We start from the raw sequence: 18,587 nt of genomic DNA, 5'->3' as shown, positions 1-18,587 counted from the left end.
CTATTTTTTTAAATTAATAAAGTATTTTTTTTTCCGTTACATGTAAAGATAGTTCTCAACCTTTGTTTATACAAGCTTTACAATTTCAGATTTTTCTCCCTCCCTCCCCTCCCTCCCTCCCCCCTCCCCTAGACAGCAGGTAATCTGATACTATTTAAGGTTTTTCACTTGCTGGCCATGTGACCCACGCCCCCTCTCCGAGCCTCAGTTTACCTTTCTGTCAAATGGGCATACTTACCTAACAGAGGTGATGGTAGCTATGAATATCATAGAGACGGTCTCTGGTCTCAAGGAGCCCATTGTCTAGTAGGGTGGGGGGGGGAGGGTTACCCTGGTGCAGTAGAAAATATTTAATTAATTTGAAGTAGTTCTAGGGAGGAATCCTCTCCATCAAGGCTTTTCAACATGGGGTCGTCGAGCTGCCTGGGGACTTTCCCAGGGTCACAGGGACAGGATAGGTCAGACGTAGGCCTGGAACCCAGGCCTTGGTGAGTCTGAGGGCAGCTCTCTATGCTCTGGGCCACACTAGGCTGTCTGTCCTCACCCCTGCTTCTACACTCCCTACATAGCCCCAAAGATAAAAATAAAAACACAGGGTGGTTATCAAAGGCACCAGAAGTGCACATTTCACATATTGTCAGAGCTGAGAGGAACCACGGGGTCCCTTGTTTTGTAGAGGAGACAAGGAGGGGAGGCCACACACCCAGTCACATGTAGTAAGTGAGCAGCAGAGCAGGATTCAAATCCTGCCATCCTCAGTCTGGGGTCTGCCCCCATCCCCATTCCAGTGGGCGGCACCAGGCTCACCAGGCCGGAACACAGCTTCTCAGGGAAGCGAAAGGGGAGGGGAGAGAAGATAGTAAATATTTGTACAATATACCTTTAGCAATAGCTGTATCAATTTCACGCTTGGGTGATAATCCAGCACAATTATTCCCCTTGAGTTCACCCAATGATGGGGATTGGCGGCAGGTCCTGGAATCAGAAGGCTTTCAGCACATTCAGTTCAACAAAGATATGAAGCACCTACTGTGTGCAAGGCGCTGGATTCATAAATTCAGATCATAGGAATCCCAGCATTCCAGAGCTGGGAGGGGCCTGAGAACAGGGCTGAGAAGACTCTTGGAACATGTAGTGTCAGTGCCTAGCAGGAGCTCAGAGGGCATCCCAGTCTCTAGAGGAGGAAATGACCAAGGATCACTGGATTTGGATTCAGGAAGACCGCCTCGGGTCTGTGTGACCCAGGACAAGCCAGTAACCTCTCTGGGCCTCAGTTTCCTCATTTGTAAAGACATAGTACCCTCTAACATCTCTTCCTGCTCTAAATTTACTATTCCTTAATCCCATGACTGATTAGTCGGAGAGTGCCTAGAGCAAAAACTCACATGCTGGGCTCTGCTGGCAGGCCGGCAGGGGCATCGCACGGACCTTTCTTGGAATCCGGCTTTCAAATTCATAAAATAATATATGTGGCATTACAGAGAAAAACAATTGTGTAGAAAGCCAGCACACACGCATACATATGTATGTATGTGTGTATGTATGTGTATATGTATGTATGTGTGTATGAATGTATGTGTGTATGTGTGTGTGTGTATACACACACATAGTGAAAATGAAGGTTTGGGTTTTTTCCATCCATGTTCATGGATCACCTGGAATCCATTCATGAACCTCTGAGGGGACTATGGGCCCCAAGGGAAGAACCCTGGTCTGGAGCAGAATATCATTAAATGGGGGTGAGGCATGATTCTGGTATGAAGGTTCTCGGTGTTGGGGCACAGCATATTTTTTAGAAAAGCACGTTCTTGGGTACCAGGTCAAGGATTCTAGCCCCAGAAGAGAATGAGGAGCGTGAAGGACCCCCCAAGTCGCTGTCCTGTGAGGGTCAGTTGAATGCATGGCATCATTCAGTGTGAGAAGCCTTGACATGGACACAGGATTCCATCATTTCTGCTTGGCCCAGGAGGGCGGAACCAGGAGCCATGGGGGAAGAGACAGAAGCAAGTCGGGGCTGGCTATGAGGGAAGCCAGCTGAGGAGTGGGGGCCCCCAGCACTGGGATGGGGACGTGGCCTCAACAACAGGGTCTCCCCTCCCTAGAGGAGAAGGCTACTTCCCCCAAGGGCCCCCGGGCATCTGCTCTTGACTCGGCCACTGTTTGGTCCCCTCCACCCCCTTGCTTCACAGATGACAAAGTATCTCAGGTTGGGCACTCAGGAAAGTCTGAGCCCCCAGCAGAGCCCACGGGTGATGTCTCTCCTCTCGCTTTGAACAAACTGTGCACACCATGGAAGCCTTTCTGGCAGAGGGCACGCCTCCCAGTTCCCAGGTATCTAATGAACACTTGAAGCTATTCTCCTTGCCAGCCAGGGAGAGAGACTTCCTCAGTCCTCGGCCTTGCACAGCACCACAATGGGACCTAGCTGGTCACTAGGCCGGCACGTTAAAGAGAGGATGTTTCCTCAAGACTGACCAGGTGGCGAGAGATGATGGGGGTGGTCCCTTCTAGCTCTGGACTTCTGGGCTTTGTCTCAGCTCATCTCTGTAACCCCACTCGCTCATGCTGGCAGAGAGGAGCACAGGATGCAGACCCTAGCACACCAGTCATAAATATTGACTGAATTACAGGGGCTTTTCATGAGAAGCTGCTGTCCTTGCCCTCTCACCCCCTCAGCCCCTTGCCCTGGAGCAGGCTCTCATGTAATTATGAGGACCCTTCAAAGAAATCTCCTCCACTCCACTCATTTTCTAGATGAAGAAAGGGAGTGTGAGGGAGGTGAAGGAGTCTGCCCAAGGTCGCTCAGCTAGTAAGAGCTGGCCTTCACACTAGTGTTCTCTGTACTGCACCCTAGCACTGCCTTGCTAGGCCATGTGACCCGCAGGAAATCTCTCTCTCCAGAATTAAATTGCTTTTCTGTGAGCACCTCCTGTCCTTACCTGCCACTGGAAACAAAAAGAATAGATCGGCACCATTTAATCACCACATCCCAAAAGCCGCTGTTGCTGCAGCAAATGAATGGGCCGGGCAGGCAGGGGATCCATCACCCAAGAGCTGCCTGTCACGGCTGGCAGCGAGGGTGCCCTAATGCTGCTGCTTATGTTAACTCCTCAGCTCGGCAAAATCCCAGATTCAACGGAATTCAGCTCAACAAACATTGACCGGGCATGTCCAAGTGGAGAGCTCCCAACAGCCTCAGCCCTTGCAGAGATGCAGAAAACACAGTACCTGGCCCCAGGGAGATTCCAGTCTTTGCAGGCCTGGCACAAAGACACAGGACTATATTGTCGCCCTGCAGGTGCCCTATTGGAGGCAGATAAAGGATAGGTCTTTGCCACCTTGGGTGGGCATAGAGTCAGGGAAGTCTTTCTGAATGAGGCAGCATTTCCTCCAGGCCTTGGATGTCAGGAGCCGGGAGGAAGGCACGAGGCATTCCAGTGTGTCCATTGTGTTGGGCCACTTATCCCCTGTGTGACCTTCCTGGGTCTCAGCTTCTTCACCTGTAACATGGGGGGAGTGGGCTCACGGCCCCTGATAATCTGCGTACTTTCTGCCCCATCCTGTGACTAGCCACTTTGCAGGCCCCTCCTGTCCAAGGACTGGAGTTTAATGGGCAGCGCCATTCATTCCCCTGTACAGGCTCCATCTGTCCAGCGTCTTAAATTGGTCTGAAGTTGTCAGACTTGGAAGGAAAGAAGGACATCTCTCGAGGAAGTTCTTTATGTTTCCTGGGTTTCTGTTGTACAATTAAAGGACTGTGTTTATTGGCAGCAGAATCTTTACTTGGGTTGTGGTTAGCGTTTCCGAATGGTCAGCCTTGGAGCTGAACCAGGCACAGCTGCCCAGTTCAGATCTCTTCAAACAGGCAATGTCAGAGCTAGAAGGAGCCTCAGAACAGGGGATGTCAGAGCTGGGAGGGGCCTTAGAACAGGGAAGGTCAGGGCTGGGAGGGACCAGTTGCCTCCTTGGTCCTTTCTGACCCTAGGCTTTCCTCACCAAAAATCAAGATTTAGATCTGGAAGGGCCCTAAAGTGTTACCCAGTCCCCTCATCCCCCATTTTATAGCTGAGGAAACTAAACCCCAGAGAAGTCATGGCATTTATTCAGGGTCACACAGGACAAAGTTCAGATTTGAACCCAGGGCCCAGCCCGCGAATCTGCTCTCCTTGCTCCATCTGTATTTACCATTTGTTTCGTGCCCAGGATGAGAAGATGTGGAAAAGTCACGTGGCAGGAATGACTGTCCTCCTTTGTGATTACCAGAGGATTATCCCTTCAGCTCATTAATAAGCTGGGCCGCCAAGGAGACTGATTTCATTCTCTGGGAGGACTCTATGGCTCTTCCACCCTCTTTTGTCTCTGTCCTGGGGATCCTTCAGCTCTCCCCCTCTCCTTTCGCCCCAGAATGCTCTTCCCTCTCCTCTGACCCTCCTCCAGTCTTCTCCATCTTTGGAGGCCCAGCTCAAGTCAGGGGAGGATGAGGAGAGTCTTCCAGGCCTTGGCTGAAGGAGCCCAACGGAGGTTGGGAAAGAATTGGCTCAGGTCCTGTCATAGACTCAATCAATAAGCATTTATTAAGCACCTTCTGTATGCCAGGTCCTATGCTTGGCGCTGGAGGGTTCAAAGACAAAAAATAAACCAGGCCCTGCCCTCAGGGGGACTACCGTCTTTCAGAGATGGCAGCATCATTTTCACATGTTTCCATTTGTTTATTTTCTCAGAAAAACTTCCTGCTGTGCCTCAGGACGAGAGAGGGGAGATTCCTGAAGCGCGTCCAGAAGGAAAGACATCCAAGGGGACGGAAGGGCCAGCTAAGCGGGCGGTGACCGGGCACCTGCCTCTGTGTGACCCTTCAGCTGACTTAGGAAGTGATACTCTACCGTGAAGAAGGGTGCCCAGGACTGCAGTCCATAAGCAATATTCCCATTGTAGACTGAGGCCCCCTGGAAAGCCGGTGTCCCATTTACCCAGGGACCGTTGGCAGGAGCAAGGTCCACGCTGGCTCTGGCCAGACCAAAGGGAAGAAGGATCACGAATGGTTCAAGTCACCCTCCTCTGCCTTCCCAATCTGCAGTAGTCGCCAAATCAAGCTTAATGTAAATGTCAGAATATTGAATGTGAGTTGGTTTGTTGTTGGGTTTTTTTCCTAACCCAAAGTTCTCCAGTGAATGGCTCTCTAAGTATGGGAGGGGTTAGCCAGCTGGTGATCAGCCAAGGTATCTGACCATCAATCCATGGATGGGGAGGGGAGGGGGTCCCGCAATGGTACTGGAGCCAGGAGCCAAGCCCATTGTTTCACTTCCTGGGGGACTTGAATTTGAAAGGACAAATAAGGATGGATTCCTACAACATCCACCCTAGATACAGAAAATAGTCAGTAGAGATCTGTGGTGGTCTCTGTGAATGTCCAGCTCAAGCATTGATCATCAGGGCTTACCAGTGACCAAGTCACAGAATAATCCAATCACATCATTCCTAATTCTCTGGCTTCCTGGATTGCCGCAACATAGAATGTTTGAGCTAGAAGGTACCTTACAGATAATCTAGTCTGACCCCTGTGTTGAGTAGAAGGGGAAACTGAGGCTCAGAGCTATTTCAGGGTGATGGAAACAGGTCAGCGATCGGTGACATTGGCTCACATTCCTATAACCCTTTAAGGTTTGTGGAATGCTTCCCTCTTGACAGCCTTGTGAGGTGGGTTAAGTATGTGGAGAGTTTAAGTAATTTGCCCCAGGTGAGGGTCACACAACCAGGAAGCGCTGGAGTGAAGACCCAAAGCCAGCTCTCCAGACTCCAAGCACAGTTCTGTCTCCAACATATCATGTGGCCTCCAAGTGTTTTTCTTCTTTTTAATTGAATTGAGTTAAATCTCCCAATTATGGGATACCAAATTCTGGCCTTCAATTTCCAGAAAGAACTCTGCTTGAAAAAAGAGTGTGTGTGTGTAAATGTCCGTGACAAAAATAGATGCAATTAGAGTCGGTTCTACAAATGCTTAAGTGTATGCTACAATAATAACAGTGCGCATCCGATCATTGAAAAGCACATCCATTCTCTCAGTCCTTCATCACCCCCACGAGAAAACCAGGACTGCCCTGTTAGCCCCATTTCGCAAATGAGGAAACTGAGGCTCAGGGGAGACCATGGCTGCCTCAGCCTTCCCGTCTCCATCATGGTCTTGGGAGATCAATGAGTAACCTCGAAGAAAACTAGATGAACTGTCTCGTTCATCCAAGTCCTTTATCAAGTCTGTATAACTGTGGGTAGAAATCCTAGTGAGGGCCAGCTGGGCATGACTCGCTGAGTCTCCCCCTCCCATCTGAACTCACATGATCCATTCTCCTCCACCCTATGATATTGACAGGCATTGCTGCCCTCCAGCATCTCTCAGCCCCAAATGTCACTCAGTCACCTCACCCATGTGTCCCACCTTCACTGTTGTCCACCTTTATTTTGCATCCCTTTACATGCATCAGCAGGGCCTCCTGCCTCGGTCTCTGGCCAAAGCTTAACACCCTCCATACACTTCCAATCTAGGTCTGGTGGCCCTTTTGTCTTTTAGCAGTGGCTATGATTCTGCTTCATTATTCCCTGTTTCCTTCTCTCTCTGCTATTCCAACGTAGAGAAACAGTCATCATGGTTTTTAGAATTTAGCTTCATTTCCTACCAAGCAAAAAATAGGTAGGGAAGGGGAAGGCGGCCTTCGGGGCTTCCTTTAACACCCCCCCCAAGGCCCATTCCAGGACCTGAGCTGATTCTTGCCCAACTCAGTCACTCCCCTTAGCCCCCCTTAGAGAAGGAGTCCCATCACTCTCCTAACTCAAAAATTAATTGCTCCCCTTTACCTACCACCTCTACCTGTTGTCCAGGCCCATTGCAATCTTTCCTCAGTCTGCCTTACCAGTTCTCTCTCTCATTCTCCCATTCAAGTCCCCAAACCTACCTTATTTTCTGCCATTCCCTTTCCATCGCCCTAGAATCTAGACAAACTGGACAACTTACCTTTTCCCAAGCTAGGTCTTGAAGGCTGGGTAAGATCTGGACAGGTAGAGATGGGAGTAAATGGCAGCGGTCTAGAGGCAGAAAAGGTGGCAGAGCAGAAATCAGTGGGCTTGATTTGTAGTCCTCCCTCTGTGAACCACCCCCTTGGGACTCAGTTTCCCCATCTGCACACTTACAGTGTTAGACTAGCTAGTCCCTGGGTTCCCTTCCAGTTCTCCTATTCTAGGCTTTTCCATGTCAATCACTATAAAAGTATGAGTTCCCAACCCAAAGAATGAGTTGAGATGAAATATGTGACTTTGCTAATCACAGTTCTAAAGTGGCTCCCAGGGTTATTTTGAAATCTATACAGTAAATTCTGGGAATTAATCATGGTCAGGAAATGGGGACTTTCCAAAGAATCCAAGATTCTGGTTAATAGTGAGTCACCAGACAGACCCCACACACTTTATCAGCCTTTAAAGAGTTTCAATAGAATGTCTTAAAAATCCACTGGGAACTGAAACTATGGAATTAGCAATTATGAGAATATAAAACTGGTGTTTAAATGTGCTAGAAGCAAGGTCATAGATGAGGCTGGAAAGGCCCTTAGGGGTCATCTACTGGGCATGGCCACACTCTCCCCAGAGGGAGTGGTGCTCAAAATCCTCAAGGAAGGCTCCCTTTCCAGGGAGCTCACTGAGCTGTTCTAGCCCTCCTCATCAACCCTCTAGATACAAATGGGGAAACTAAGCCTCAGAGAAGTCACATGCCTAACTCCAGGTCCCACAGGTAGTCTTGAACATGTAATGTTAGATATGAACCTTAGAACTGAAACTGGTTTAATGGATAAAGACCCCAGGGAGGGCTCAGGAAGACCTGGGTCCAAGTGTCACTTCTCACACATGCTATCTGCATCACCCTGGGCAGATTGAACCCTGCCCCCCAAAACCAGATTACTGGAGTCTGAAAGACTGGGTCTCAATTACTACCTGTGTGACACCTCCCTGTGGAAAATCACTTCATCTCTCCAGGCCTCAGTTTCCCCAGATCCCTCCCTTCAGGCTCTAGACCTGTGATGTCATCAGCATCGAATGTCAGAGTAGGGAGAGGAGAGAGACCTCGGAGTACCCTGATTGATTCGGACCCCATGTTATCAGACTTTTCCCTAACCCTATACCAAGTGCATTAAACACTTTATCGTGTTTTTCCCTTAAAACAACCCGAGTTCTGGCTGTGCCGACTATGACTGTGACGTCACCTTTCTTCACTCAGCAAGACCCTCCCTGCTTACATTCTACGGCAATTCAGGAAGCATTTTGAGAACTGCCCGTAGCTCAGGGTTACCAGGAAGAATGTGCGGATGGACGCCAGCTTCCAGGCACTGCCACGCCCAGGTGATAGAGGGCGGAGCCTTGGACCGCTGCCCAAGCTACCCGCTCTCTCGTCTCCCCTACTGTGAGCTCCTGTCCCATCACTCAGTCCTTCGTCAGAAGAAAAAAAATGGTAACGCCACCAACGAAGCTCGTGTCCACAAAGAACTTTGTATCCAATCCCGATATGTGTGATTTACTGTATTTGTATGGGTTTTTTCCTCTGGGAATATTGTATGTTATTGATGAGCAGTTCTATGCTTTTTTGCTAGCCCCATCCCCCGCCCCCGTATCCTGTACTTGGTGCGTGTTGTGGACTCTCTGTACTGAGCCAATAGTTGGTAGGTGCCCACTGGCTTGTTCAGTCTCTTCCGCTTTAGCCACACCTCACCCACCCGGAGGGAGAGGGCCAGGTCTTCAGCTGCTCTCATCACAAATCATCTGGAAATCTCATCTTTTGAGCGTGAACCTTTGCTATTGACTAAGATCAGCAGTAATCCGTTAGTTTAAAAACACACGTGTATCTTGCAGATAGATTCCCATACCCACCCCAAGTCCCCACCACCATGACACTCTGGGGCAACAGCAGGTGAATGGTATGGCCGCCCTCGGGGCTTCGAGGTCTCTGCTCACCTGATGGATGCAGGCAATATAGAATCTGGATTTGCTTAAATCCAGATGCTGGGCCGGAAAGAGAGTCGTTCATTCTCTCAGCTCAGGGCCTGCCCATCAGGGTCCCCTGCAGACTCGCACAAGCCCCCCCAATATTGGGGTGCTGGCTGAGGTAGAATCATCAATCCCATGATGACACGGCATCTTTGGGCTACAAAAAGCACTTTGCAGGCATCATCTCACTGGATCCTTGCAGTGGCCTCGAGAGATAGAGGGTCCCATGATCTATCTACACATTTTGCAAGTGAGGAAACAGAGGGAAGGGAAGGGACTTGCCCAGGTCTTGAGGTTGGTAAGTGACAGAGTCGGCACTCGAACCCAGGTCTTTGGACTAGTAGGCCTGACTCTGTGGATCTTCTAGCTTCTGCAGCTTGCTTTCTCTCCCCATGGTCCCGTCCATCTCCTCACCTCTGTCAGAGGAGACCGGAACCCAAATTCATTCAGATGAGGTGTTGGAGGGGGGCACCTCCCTTACGGTGCCCCCTCCCTCCTTGGCTTTCCACCTCACCCCCTTTACACAGATCATCAGGAGATGCTCATTGAAAACGTCGCACCCCTGACAATCCAGACCTCCCACTCTCCGGTGGCGCCATTTCCAGCATACGCCTCATGTTAATTAATTAACAGGGTACTTAAGAGCAACAGTTTCCTGACTGACTAGCGATGGACTGATGTCTAATGACTCCACAGTCATTACACTCTTACTCACACTCTTACGGATCCGCGAACCACAGAAGGTCGTGAGCAAATGGCTGACGGAGCCGATGACATCTCCCTTGACCGCCCCCCGCCCCCAGATAACTCTCCGAACAGCAAGACTCTCCCATCAGACAGCTCGATGTTTGGGCGATACCGTGCCAAACTCTGGAATCACAGAGATCCCTTAGTCCAGCCCCCACCTGAACCACAAGTCCAGTCTTTAAGACCCCTTACAGGGGTTTGCTACGTGGATACACCCAGTGATGGGGAGCTCACTACCTGTGCAGGTAACCAATTTCACTATTAGAAAGTTCTCATTGTTCTTTCTTCTCGAGCTAAAATCTGCTTTCTAGAACTTTTTGCAGTTACTACTAGTTCTACCCTCTGGGGCTAAGCACAAGCCGAATCCCTCTTTCCCCTAACAGTTTTTTAGATACTACCATCATCTCCCCTTTAAGTCTTTTCTAGGCTAAATACCCCCTAGTTTTTCTGACTGATCCCCACCATCCAGGTCACTCTCCTTTGGGCACTCTCGAATATACCAATGTCTTTTTCAAATTAATGCGTCCTAAACACAGTATCTATCCAAATGTATCCTGACCAAGAAAAAGGACAGCAGGATTCTCCCCAGTCCTGGATACTACATCTCTCTTAAAACAGCCTAAGATTTCATTAGTTTTCTTGTCTGATTCATATTACTTTGGTAGTCCACTAAGAACCCCCAATCGTTTTCACTCTAACTATTGTCTGGCAACAACTATATTTCAATCATCTGTATTTCAGGGCATGGCATAAATGTAGCTATGTTCTAGGCATCTGCCCTCCATTGTAACATACACCTCCACAATAGAATCCCTTTGATCTGATGATCAAATTTTCCATTCTGGACTTGATCAGATCTGAGGACCCCAAGAGGAAAGTTTAGGGAGCAGTGTGGATAGAAAGTACAAGTTTATTACTTGCAATCTATTACACAGGAGTCCCCTAAAACATCTTTGGCACAGAACAGTGGTCACAGAATATCAATACCTACCCATAAGATCCTTGGAGGAAAGGTGGCAGAAGGATATTCCTGAGGCAATGGAGCACTTTATCCTGGGAGAGGATAGAAGCTTAGTTGTAGAGGAGAGGGGGCTATTCATGGGTACCATGGTCCATGTCTATTTTATACACTTACCAAGGAAGGGTCGGCACAGGTCAAAATTCATGACTCACATAGCTAGCCAACAATCTAGCGCTCACAGAATGTCTGAGCTGCAAGAGACTGGGAACACGAAGCTGGGGAAGTTCTGGCAATGGCTCTGCCTGAAGCATTACAGCAGCCCTAGGCATGAGTGAGACTCGAGATTAGGGCATGGTCTGACCCACAGTGGGGATATTCAGACAAGTTGTTTCTCAATCTCCAGAAAACCAAAACATGCTTCCAGTATCAAGCCCAGATGCACAGCTCTGCTAAGGCACAGGACAAAGGCAAATGGTGCCTGGAGCCCATTGGTTTCCAACTGGCTCATTCCATCGCCCAAGAGTCCACCTCTACTGAAGCCTCCTAAGAGTGGGAGATGCTATGGTGCAATGGAAAGAACCCAGGCTTAGGAGTTAGGAGACCTGGATTCTAAATCTGGCTCCGCCCCTAACTCTTTCTGTGGCCTTTCCTCTCCAGGCCCTCTGTTGTCTTGTCTATAAAAGGAGGTGATTGAGAACAAACACACCATGGAATCCTAGGGCTTGCCAAAACCCTCCTAAATCTGGTTCTGCCGACAGATTGGAAGCCCTTCCATCCCTGATATGGGGAGTATATTTATATTCAGAGTGGGGAAGAACAAGAACTTGATGGCAAAGAAACTTCATTCCTTGATGAGAAAGAGTGGCATACAGTCTACACAGGCATGGCCACAAATGGGCTCTGAAAGGGTCAAGAATTCCTAACCAATCCAGGAGCAGAGTATATGATGGGAAGACCCCAAACCAGCTGACACAAGCTACAAGCAGAACACTGAGCCCAAACATGTCAAGATATAATCCTTTGTCAGAATCACAGCATACCAATTGACGCAGTTTTATGTGACCATGTTAGTTCCTGGGTCCTCACAGTGCCAAGAACTTGTGTCCCCACCCACCCCTCCAGGGCAGGGACTGTCATTTTGGTCTTTACATTTCCCCCTTGCTCCCACAGTGCCTGACACGGGAGGCATTTCATTGATGTTTGTTGCATCAAATCGAATTAAACATCAAAGATTTTAGTCATTTCTGACATCCATCAGTAATGAACCTCTGGCATCACAAGTCATTTCTTTTAAGACTTATACCACTGTGCCAGTCCCTACATGGTTGTATACCCAACCACGGGTTGGCAGCCTAGTAGCAGCTCCTCTCCACAAATTTGGATTCACCTTCAATAAGAATATCGCATAAGAGTCAAAGGGTAGCATCTTATGTGTAGACAGCCGCATTTGGGAACAAAAATGATGCATAGAACAAGATACAGATGGTGTCACTGTGCTCCCTTGCCATCACTGGCAACATGGCACCAGTCAAGAATGCAGATTCCATAACATAGCTAGTAATGAATGTTTTGAAGGTTTGAATTCTTTGGTGCAATTAGACGTGCCACTGCTATTAAAATTTCTCCTTGGACTGTATCCCAACCTGGTGATGGCATCGAACCCTTGGCAAAGAAGACACACTCAGACCTGCCCTGGGCACTCTGTCCCTCTGAAAATGGCAGGGATGACTGTGAAGGGAGCTTCCATGGCAGCTACCTCACCTTGCTGTGTTCACACACAAAAAGGAGAGGGAAATTGGTTTCCTACATAAGTAGCTGGCATGTTGGCCAAGTTTTCTGTCTTGGTCTGTCTGACTGACCCAACCCTTTACGAACAAATAAAGTGTTGAATGAGGTCATCACTAAGGTTCGTAGACTCCAAAACTAGAAGGAAATAGGGAGATCATCTAGAACTCCCTGTCATTTTACAGAGAAGAAAACTAGCCCAGAGAGTGAAGGGGACTTGTCCAGAGTCGCACAGGTTGTAAGCAAGCTGAAATGGGAACCTGGGGTTCTCCTAACTCTAATCTTGCTATTCCAACATGGCTCCTCTAGCTCTGAAATTCTATGATTCCTGTTACACATATCATAGTTTCCAAACCTGGCCATTCTTGGCCAAATTGGTTCAAGTTGTTGAAATAACTGTCAATAAGGATTTGGCCCTTGGATAATACCAAGACAAAGATTTCCCACTTAGAGGGTTTTTTTTTTTAAGTCAGATTACATAGCAAACTCTTAAAGTTAAATGAAATTGGATCTTAGAACCAATTGAATTTCTTTAGCAGTTGAGTTGATCACATTAGGGATTAGCCAGGAATAATTCTTTTGTGTCCTCACCACCTCCTATGGTGTCATTCTGTTCATCATTTTCCCCAGAAGTTTCTGTTTCAGAGCTAAGGAAATGTCTCATAACTCGATAAAATAACTGATGGAGTCCAAGGTGAGATTACTTGCAATAATTGAGAGAGAATTAAAGGACAAAGAGTTTATCTATCTTCTTTAGTTGGAAATATCAGTCTCCAAAAGCAGTCTGTTTTCCTCTGTCCCCTCTGCTGACTGGGGATGGGCTGATCGGGTTGCGGTCCAGTGCTTTGGTCTCTCTCTTATCAACCTGGGATGGGCTCAGTCATGGGGTGTTTCAAAGAAACGGTGTCCGGGAAAACCAAATACTAAGAAATAGGAATAACAATAGGAATAATAATAACCACATGTTCTACACTGAGCGTTATTGCGCTGCTTTTGTCTTTCTATACTGTAGTTTTTATAAAGATGTCTTTTGGTTTTAATAAATGAGTGTGATGTCAATGACTCCCTCTATTAAAATTGGCTTTAATGTTTCAACACGGCTCTTTGGAAATCTAAAAGTCTTTTCTTTGTCAGCATCTGGGGGACACAGGTCATCTTCACAACCTGGTCCAAGGGGGTCAGCTTCTTACTGGATGGAGAAAAAGCTATTGGGGCAAGGATGGGGACCCAGAGGAAGGTGTGTGCTCAGACAGAGGTATCCAGGAAAATGCTCTGTCCCCATAACATGCCAAGAACTGGAACAGGTCCCGATATAGCCAAGAGAACTGTAGCCACTGAGGCAGGCAGAACAACCACCAGAGTTGGGTTAGGAGGGCAGGGCTTGCATGGTCACACTCGTCCTGCCTGTATCTAGGACTGGGCACCCCATTCTGCTGGCCAGGGCTCAGAAGCAGCAGTAAGTGAAGCAGAAACTTATCCCATACATCTCCTTCCCATCCTTCCATCCTATAATAGAAAGTCTATAGACCCCCAACCACAATACAGTAGAAGCCAGCTCTTTTTTTTTTTTTTTTGGTTTTGTGGGGCAACGAGGGTTAAGTGACTTGCCCAGGGTCACGCAGCTAGTAAGTGTCAAGTGTCTGAGACTGGATTTGAACTCAGGTCCTTCTGAATCCAGGGCCGGTTCTTTATCCACTGCGCCACCTCGCTGTCCCTCTTCTTTACCACACATGAATTCAACCTTAAGATGTGTACGTGTATGTGTGTGTGCACATGCCTCCTCCCCCAGATTCCAATTTTATCTCATAGTAGTAGTATGTTTTCTTTATTATCATTTCTTTTTCTAAGACTTCTTTCTCCTCCCTTCAGCAGACTAATTTTTCCTAGTTCCAGAAATCACTAACTAGTCTCTGTGACACGTTCCCTAACAGCCCAGTCCATTTCTATAGCTTAGGGACTGAGGGAGGTCTTCACAAAAGAATCAAACACGGGCAGCTAGGTGGTGCAGTGGATAAGCACCAGCCCTGGAGTCAGGAGTACCTGAGTTCAAATCTGGCCTCAGATACTTAACACTTACTAGCTGTGTGACCCTGGGCAAGTCACTTAACCCCAATTGCCTGACCTAAAAAAAAAAAAAAAAGAATCAAACCAACCATGAATGCTTGAAGCAATAGGTCTTTATTCTGGCACATTTTAATTCCCAAGGAAATGCCTGAGGTCTAACATGAAACATGTAGAGGTGGTCACCAGAACTTTGGGCACAGTGGTCTTCAGGCTGGGGCAGGATAAGCATGGGGCATCCCAACAGATGGTTCTTAGGAAATTGCCTTCAGACTCGGCACATCCATGTTCCACTAAGTTTGTTTTTGTTTTAGGTTTGGTTTTTTTTGGGTTTTTTTTGTTTTTTTTTTTTTTTAGTGAGGCAATTGGGGTTAAGTGACCTGCCCAGGGTCGCACAGCTAGGAAGTGTTAAGTGTCTGAGGCCAGATTTGAACTTAGGTCCTCCTGACTCCAGGGCTGGTGCTCTATCCACTGCGCCACCTAGCTGCCCCCCCCACTAAGTTTGTTTTTAACCATTCCTACTAATCAATGGGTGAGACATGTCAGTTTTTTGTCACCTTCATAAAGTAGCTTGATGACAGGCAAGGACCATGAGTTTATTGGAGAGCCAGTTCTCACTTAAGTGCCATCATATTGGTTTCCAATCTCTGGAGTCAGAGGGAGATAGATATTGGAGACTGAACAGCAAAACCCCCATTGTAAATATTCAGAAAGAAAAAAAATAGGAAGAGGGGATATTCAATGTGTCAAGTGTAAAGATTCAGAGCCAAGACAGTTAGAGCCACAATAGTATCCCCTCCCACCCCAACCCCCAAAGAAAAGAGTGGTTTTCTGACTATAACATTCCACCCTTTCGGCATCCTTTAAGATTCTTGCACAATTGGGCGTGCAGGTCTTCAGTGCCAAAAAGGAAAGAATTTAAAGAAGGGCAATTTAATTTAAATGAATTAAAATTTAAAAATTAGAATTTAAATGAGGACAAGCCTCACCATTCCAACATCCCGGCATCCTCTTTTCTTTCATTGGTCAAGGCAACTTTATAAAGTTGGGGTCCAGAATTGCCAGTCATGCTACAACCTCACATTAGCCATAGAATTGCATGGACACACCTGGGACCAACCAGGTCAGCCTTCCAAGAGAAAAAAATCAGTGAGGCTCCAGAACTAGATGGAGGAGCTCAGAGGTCAGCTTGTCCAACCCCTCATTTTATGGATGAGGAAATTGAGGATCGGATAAGGGAAGTGATTTTTCCAATGGCAAATTCAGCCACTGTCTTCCAGAGATCATTTCTTCTCTTTCCTGCTACTCCCGAACACGTCAGGGATTGGTTTTAGTACCGAGCACGACAGTATAATCGTCCCGGGTGTCAGTGATCTGTTCCCAGCCCCCCCTTGTCTCCCGTTACGGCGTCATCGGTAATAATTCTAGCACCAATTTGGTCGGCAAATTCAATAAACCTACTAGAATAGAAATATTCGATCCAGGGCGTAGAAGCCAAACAGAGAGTAAGCTGCAGCGAGTGCCCAGTGGGTCCCACCCGACACTGTCAACCCCAGCATTTGCCGCCATGACAGAAACAGCAGACTCGCGGCAGAGATCCCACGCAGCTGCTTAATGATTTGCCCGCTTACATCAATATTAGCAGGCTCCCCACTCTCAGGCAGCAGTAGGCAGCCTCTCCTCTGAGTCTATTAAACATTTTTCTTAAGTCTCTCCAAAGCTTAACAAGTCCAGAAATCGCTCTTAAAACAATCCCAATCATATCTGACAGTGATCTAGCAATTCGAGGCTCATGGAGCACTTTAAAGTACATTTTGCTTCCAATTTAGCTAATGGACTACGATGTACAACAGCTCAGCCACCCAGGGCACTGCCCTTCCCTTCTGCCAAGCGCTGTCCCGCGTGAACCCGATCGCCTGAGTGGGGGCTCAGAAGGCAGGCTCCCAGCTTCGTCGCTATCGAGCTCCGCTCTGACCTCTTTTCTGGGTCTCATTTGGCCCCTCGGCCCTAGATCTGCTCCACTGGGCAAAAGCTTTTACTGCTGGCTGCATGATTAAGAAACATTCCACGTCCACTGAGCATTATTCTTGCCCATTTACATATAAATCTCACAGCAAAATATGATCCCTTTAAGGGTCAAGCCCTCAGACCATTCTGCTCACTTTAAAGTACAATCAAATTTCCCTAGAGACGTCAAGTCGGCAGGCTTTTCAAATGAACCAGGCCAGGGAGGGATATGAACTGACAATAAGGCATGAGGACCATGAATAAATTGTTTCATTTTGTCTTATCTTTGAGAAAGAAACAGCGCCCCCACCCCCCACCCCCACTATTCCAGCCCCAATTGCCTTGAACATCCAGGGCCATCTCCTGTTGTCCTGATCTATGTCTTGCCACTGGCCCCAGATGGCTCTAGAGGAGAGAGTGAGGCTGGTGACTTTGCACAGCCCTGCCTCCCTTACATCCAAGGCATGACATCACCTCCTGATGTCAGGGGCCTCTTTGAGAATGAAGGACAAACAACAATAACAACAACTCCAGCTCCAGCCACACAAGGTCCTCTCTGTCCTCCCTCCCCATATCAGAGGATCAGAGAACCTGATCTGGAGGTTACCTTGAGCCTACCAAGTCCAACCTTTTCATTTTACAAAATGGGAAACTAAGCTCTAGAAAAGTGAAGTCAGTCAAGTTAAATGACTTGTCCAAGGTCACACAGGCATGAAGTGGCAGAGGTGAGATTTAAAGCCAGGTCTTCTGACTCTAAAATCATTGTTCTTTCCACTGGCTCCTACAAGACAGAAAAAAGGGAGTCCGTGCAAAGGGAAAGTTCTTAATGACTTCAGAAAACAGACAAAGAAACAAGGCTCCTGCAGCTCTGCCCATCTTCCATCAAGAGTTTGGGGCTAGGCTCAGTGGATAAAGCACCAGACTCTGGATTCAGGAGGACCTGAGTTCAAATCTGACCTCAGATGCTTAACACTTACTAACTGTGTGACCCTGAGCAAGTCACTTAACCCTCATTACCCCACCAAAAATAGGAAAAAAGAGAGTTCAGGGCTATAAGGACATCTGAGGGGAAGGCAAGCAAAAAGTCAGGGGTTCAGTGTGCCCCCCACCCCAAGTTTACCTCAGGGCCCTGGAGGCCTCATCTCTTGGGCTCAGCTGTTCTGAAAACCAATAATAAGACGAAGCCTGATGCATAATCCTTGCAGCCCACACGGTTTTCCAGTCAGGTCCCTGACAAGGTGACCAATTTAGGGAGTCCCTCATCACCACAGAGCCAGGGAGGAAGGAAGTAAGGAAGGAAGAAGGGAAAGAAGGGAAGAAAGGATGGAAAGAAGGGAAGGAAGTAAAGAAGAAAAGGAAGGAGAGAAGGAAAGGAAGGAAGGATGGAAAGAAGGGAAGGAAGGAAGGGAGGGAGGGACTGAAAAGTAAAGCACTAGAGAGAGATAGAGGTACCTACATCCAGGATCCCTGAAGTGCCTGGTCACGAGGTCCAGGAGAAATGAATCAGAACCCCCATACATTGTCCCTAGTGCTTGGCACAGAGATCAGAATTTCTTTAAATCCTCAGTCATCAACCTTAAAAGCTCAAAATTGACCCCAGGCTATTGCTGATGGCTGTGACTGAGAAGAGAGTGTGTTGGTCTTTTGTGCCTTCAGTCTGTGGGAGACTTCTCCAAAGGGTCAAGGCCATAGGCAATGGTAAGACCCCTTTTATAGAAGCTCATCCAGTGTTGGGCAGGAAGAGGGACAGGTTCAGAGAGGAGGCAGCCTGACCGCTAAAAGCCCAAGGGCATCACAGCTACCAAGGGCTGGTGAGATGATAAGAGGATGAGGGACCTCAGGCTTTCTGGGAACCACAGAGGGTCATAGCAGGCTCTCCATCCTTGGATGTCAGCTGGTCCTGCCCATTCCTCACTCACTCACCCTAGGCCTGAGAGGGCCCTTAGACCCAGGACTGTCCGAGGGGAAAGGGGAATACAGGCTGTCAGAGCTGGAAAGGAGCTTA

General features: G+C 47.9%; 1 protein-coding gene across 2 annotated transcripts in view; it reads left to right on the top strand.

Annotated features, from left to right (window-relative positions):
• Nucleotides 1-13,573, top strand: part of SHISAL1 (shisa like 1) — a 129,936-nt gene extending 116,363 nt beyond the window's left edge. For both annotated transcript variants that reach the window (XM_043966961.1, XM_043966962.1), the window contains exon 5: nucleotides 4,722-13,573. In XM_043966961.1, coding sequence (XP_043822896.1) covers nucleotide 4,722 — 1 coding nt within the window. In that variant the 3' untranslated portion in view covers nucleotides 4,723-13,573. The remainder of the gene's footprint in view (nucleotides 1-4,721) is intronic.
• The last annotated feature ends 5,014 nt before the right edge of the window (nucleotides 13,574-18,587 follow it).

This window comes from Dromiciops gliroides, chromosome 5, assembly GCF_019393635.1.
Source record: "Dromiciops gliroides isolate mDroGli1 chromosome 5, mDroGli1.pri, whole genome shotgun sequence".
In the NCBI taxonomy this organism is placed as follows: Eukaryota; Metazoa; Chordata; class Mammalia; order Microbiotheria; family Microbiotheriidae; genus Dromiciops; species Dromiciops gliroides.
This window is presented reverse-complemented; position numbering and strand designations above follow the sequence as displayed.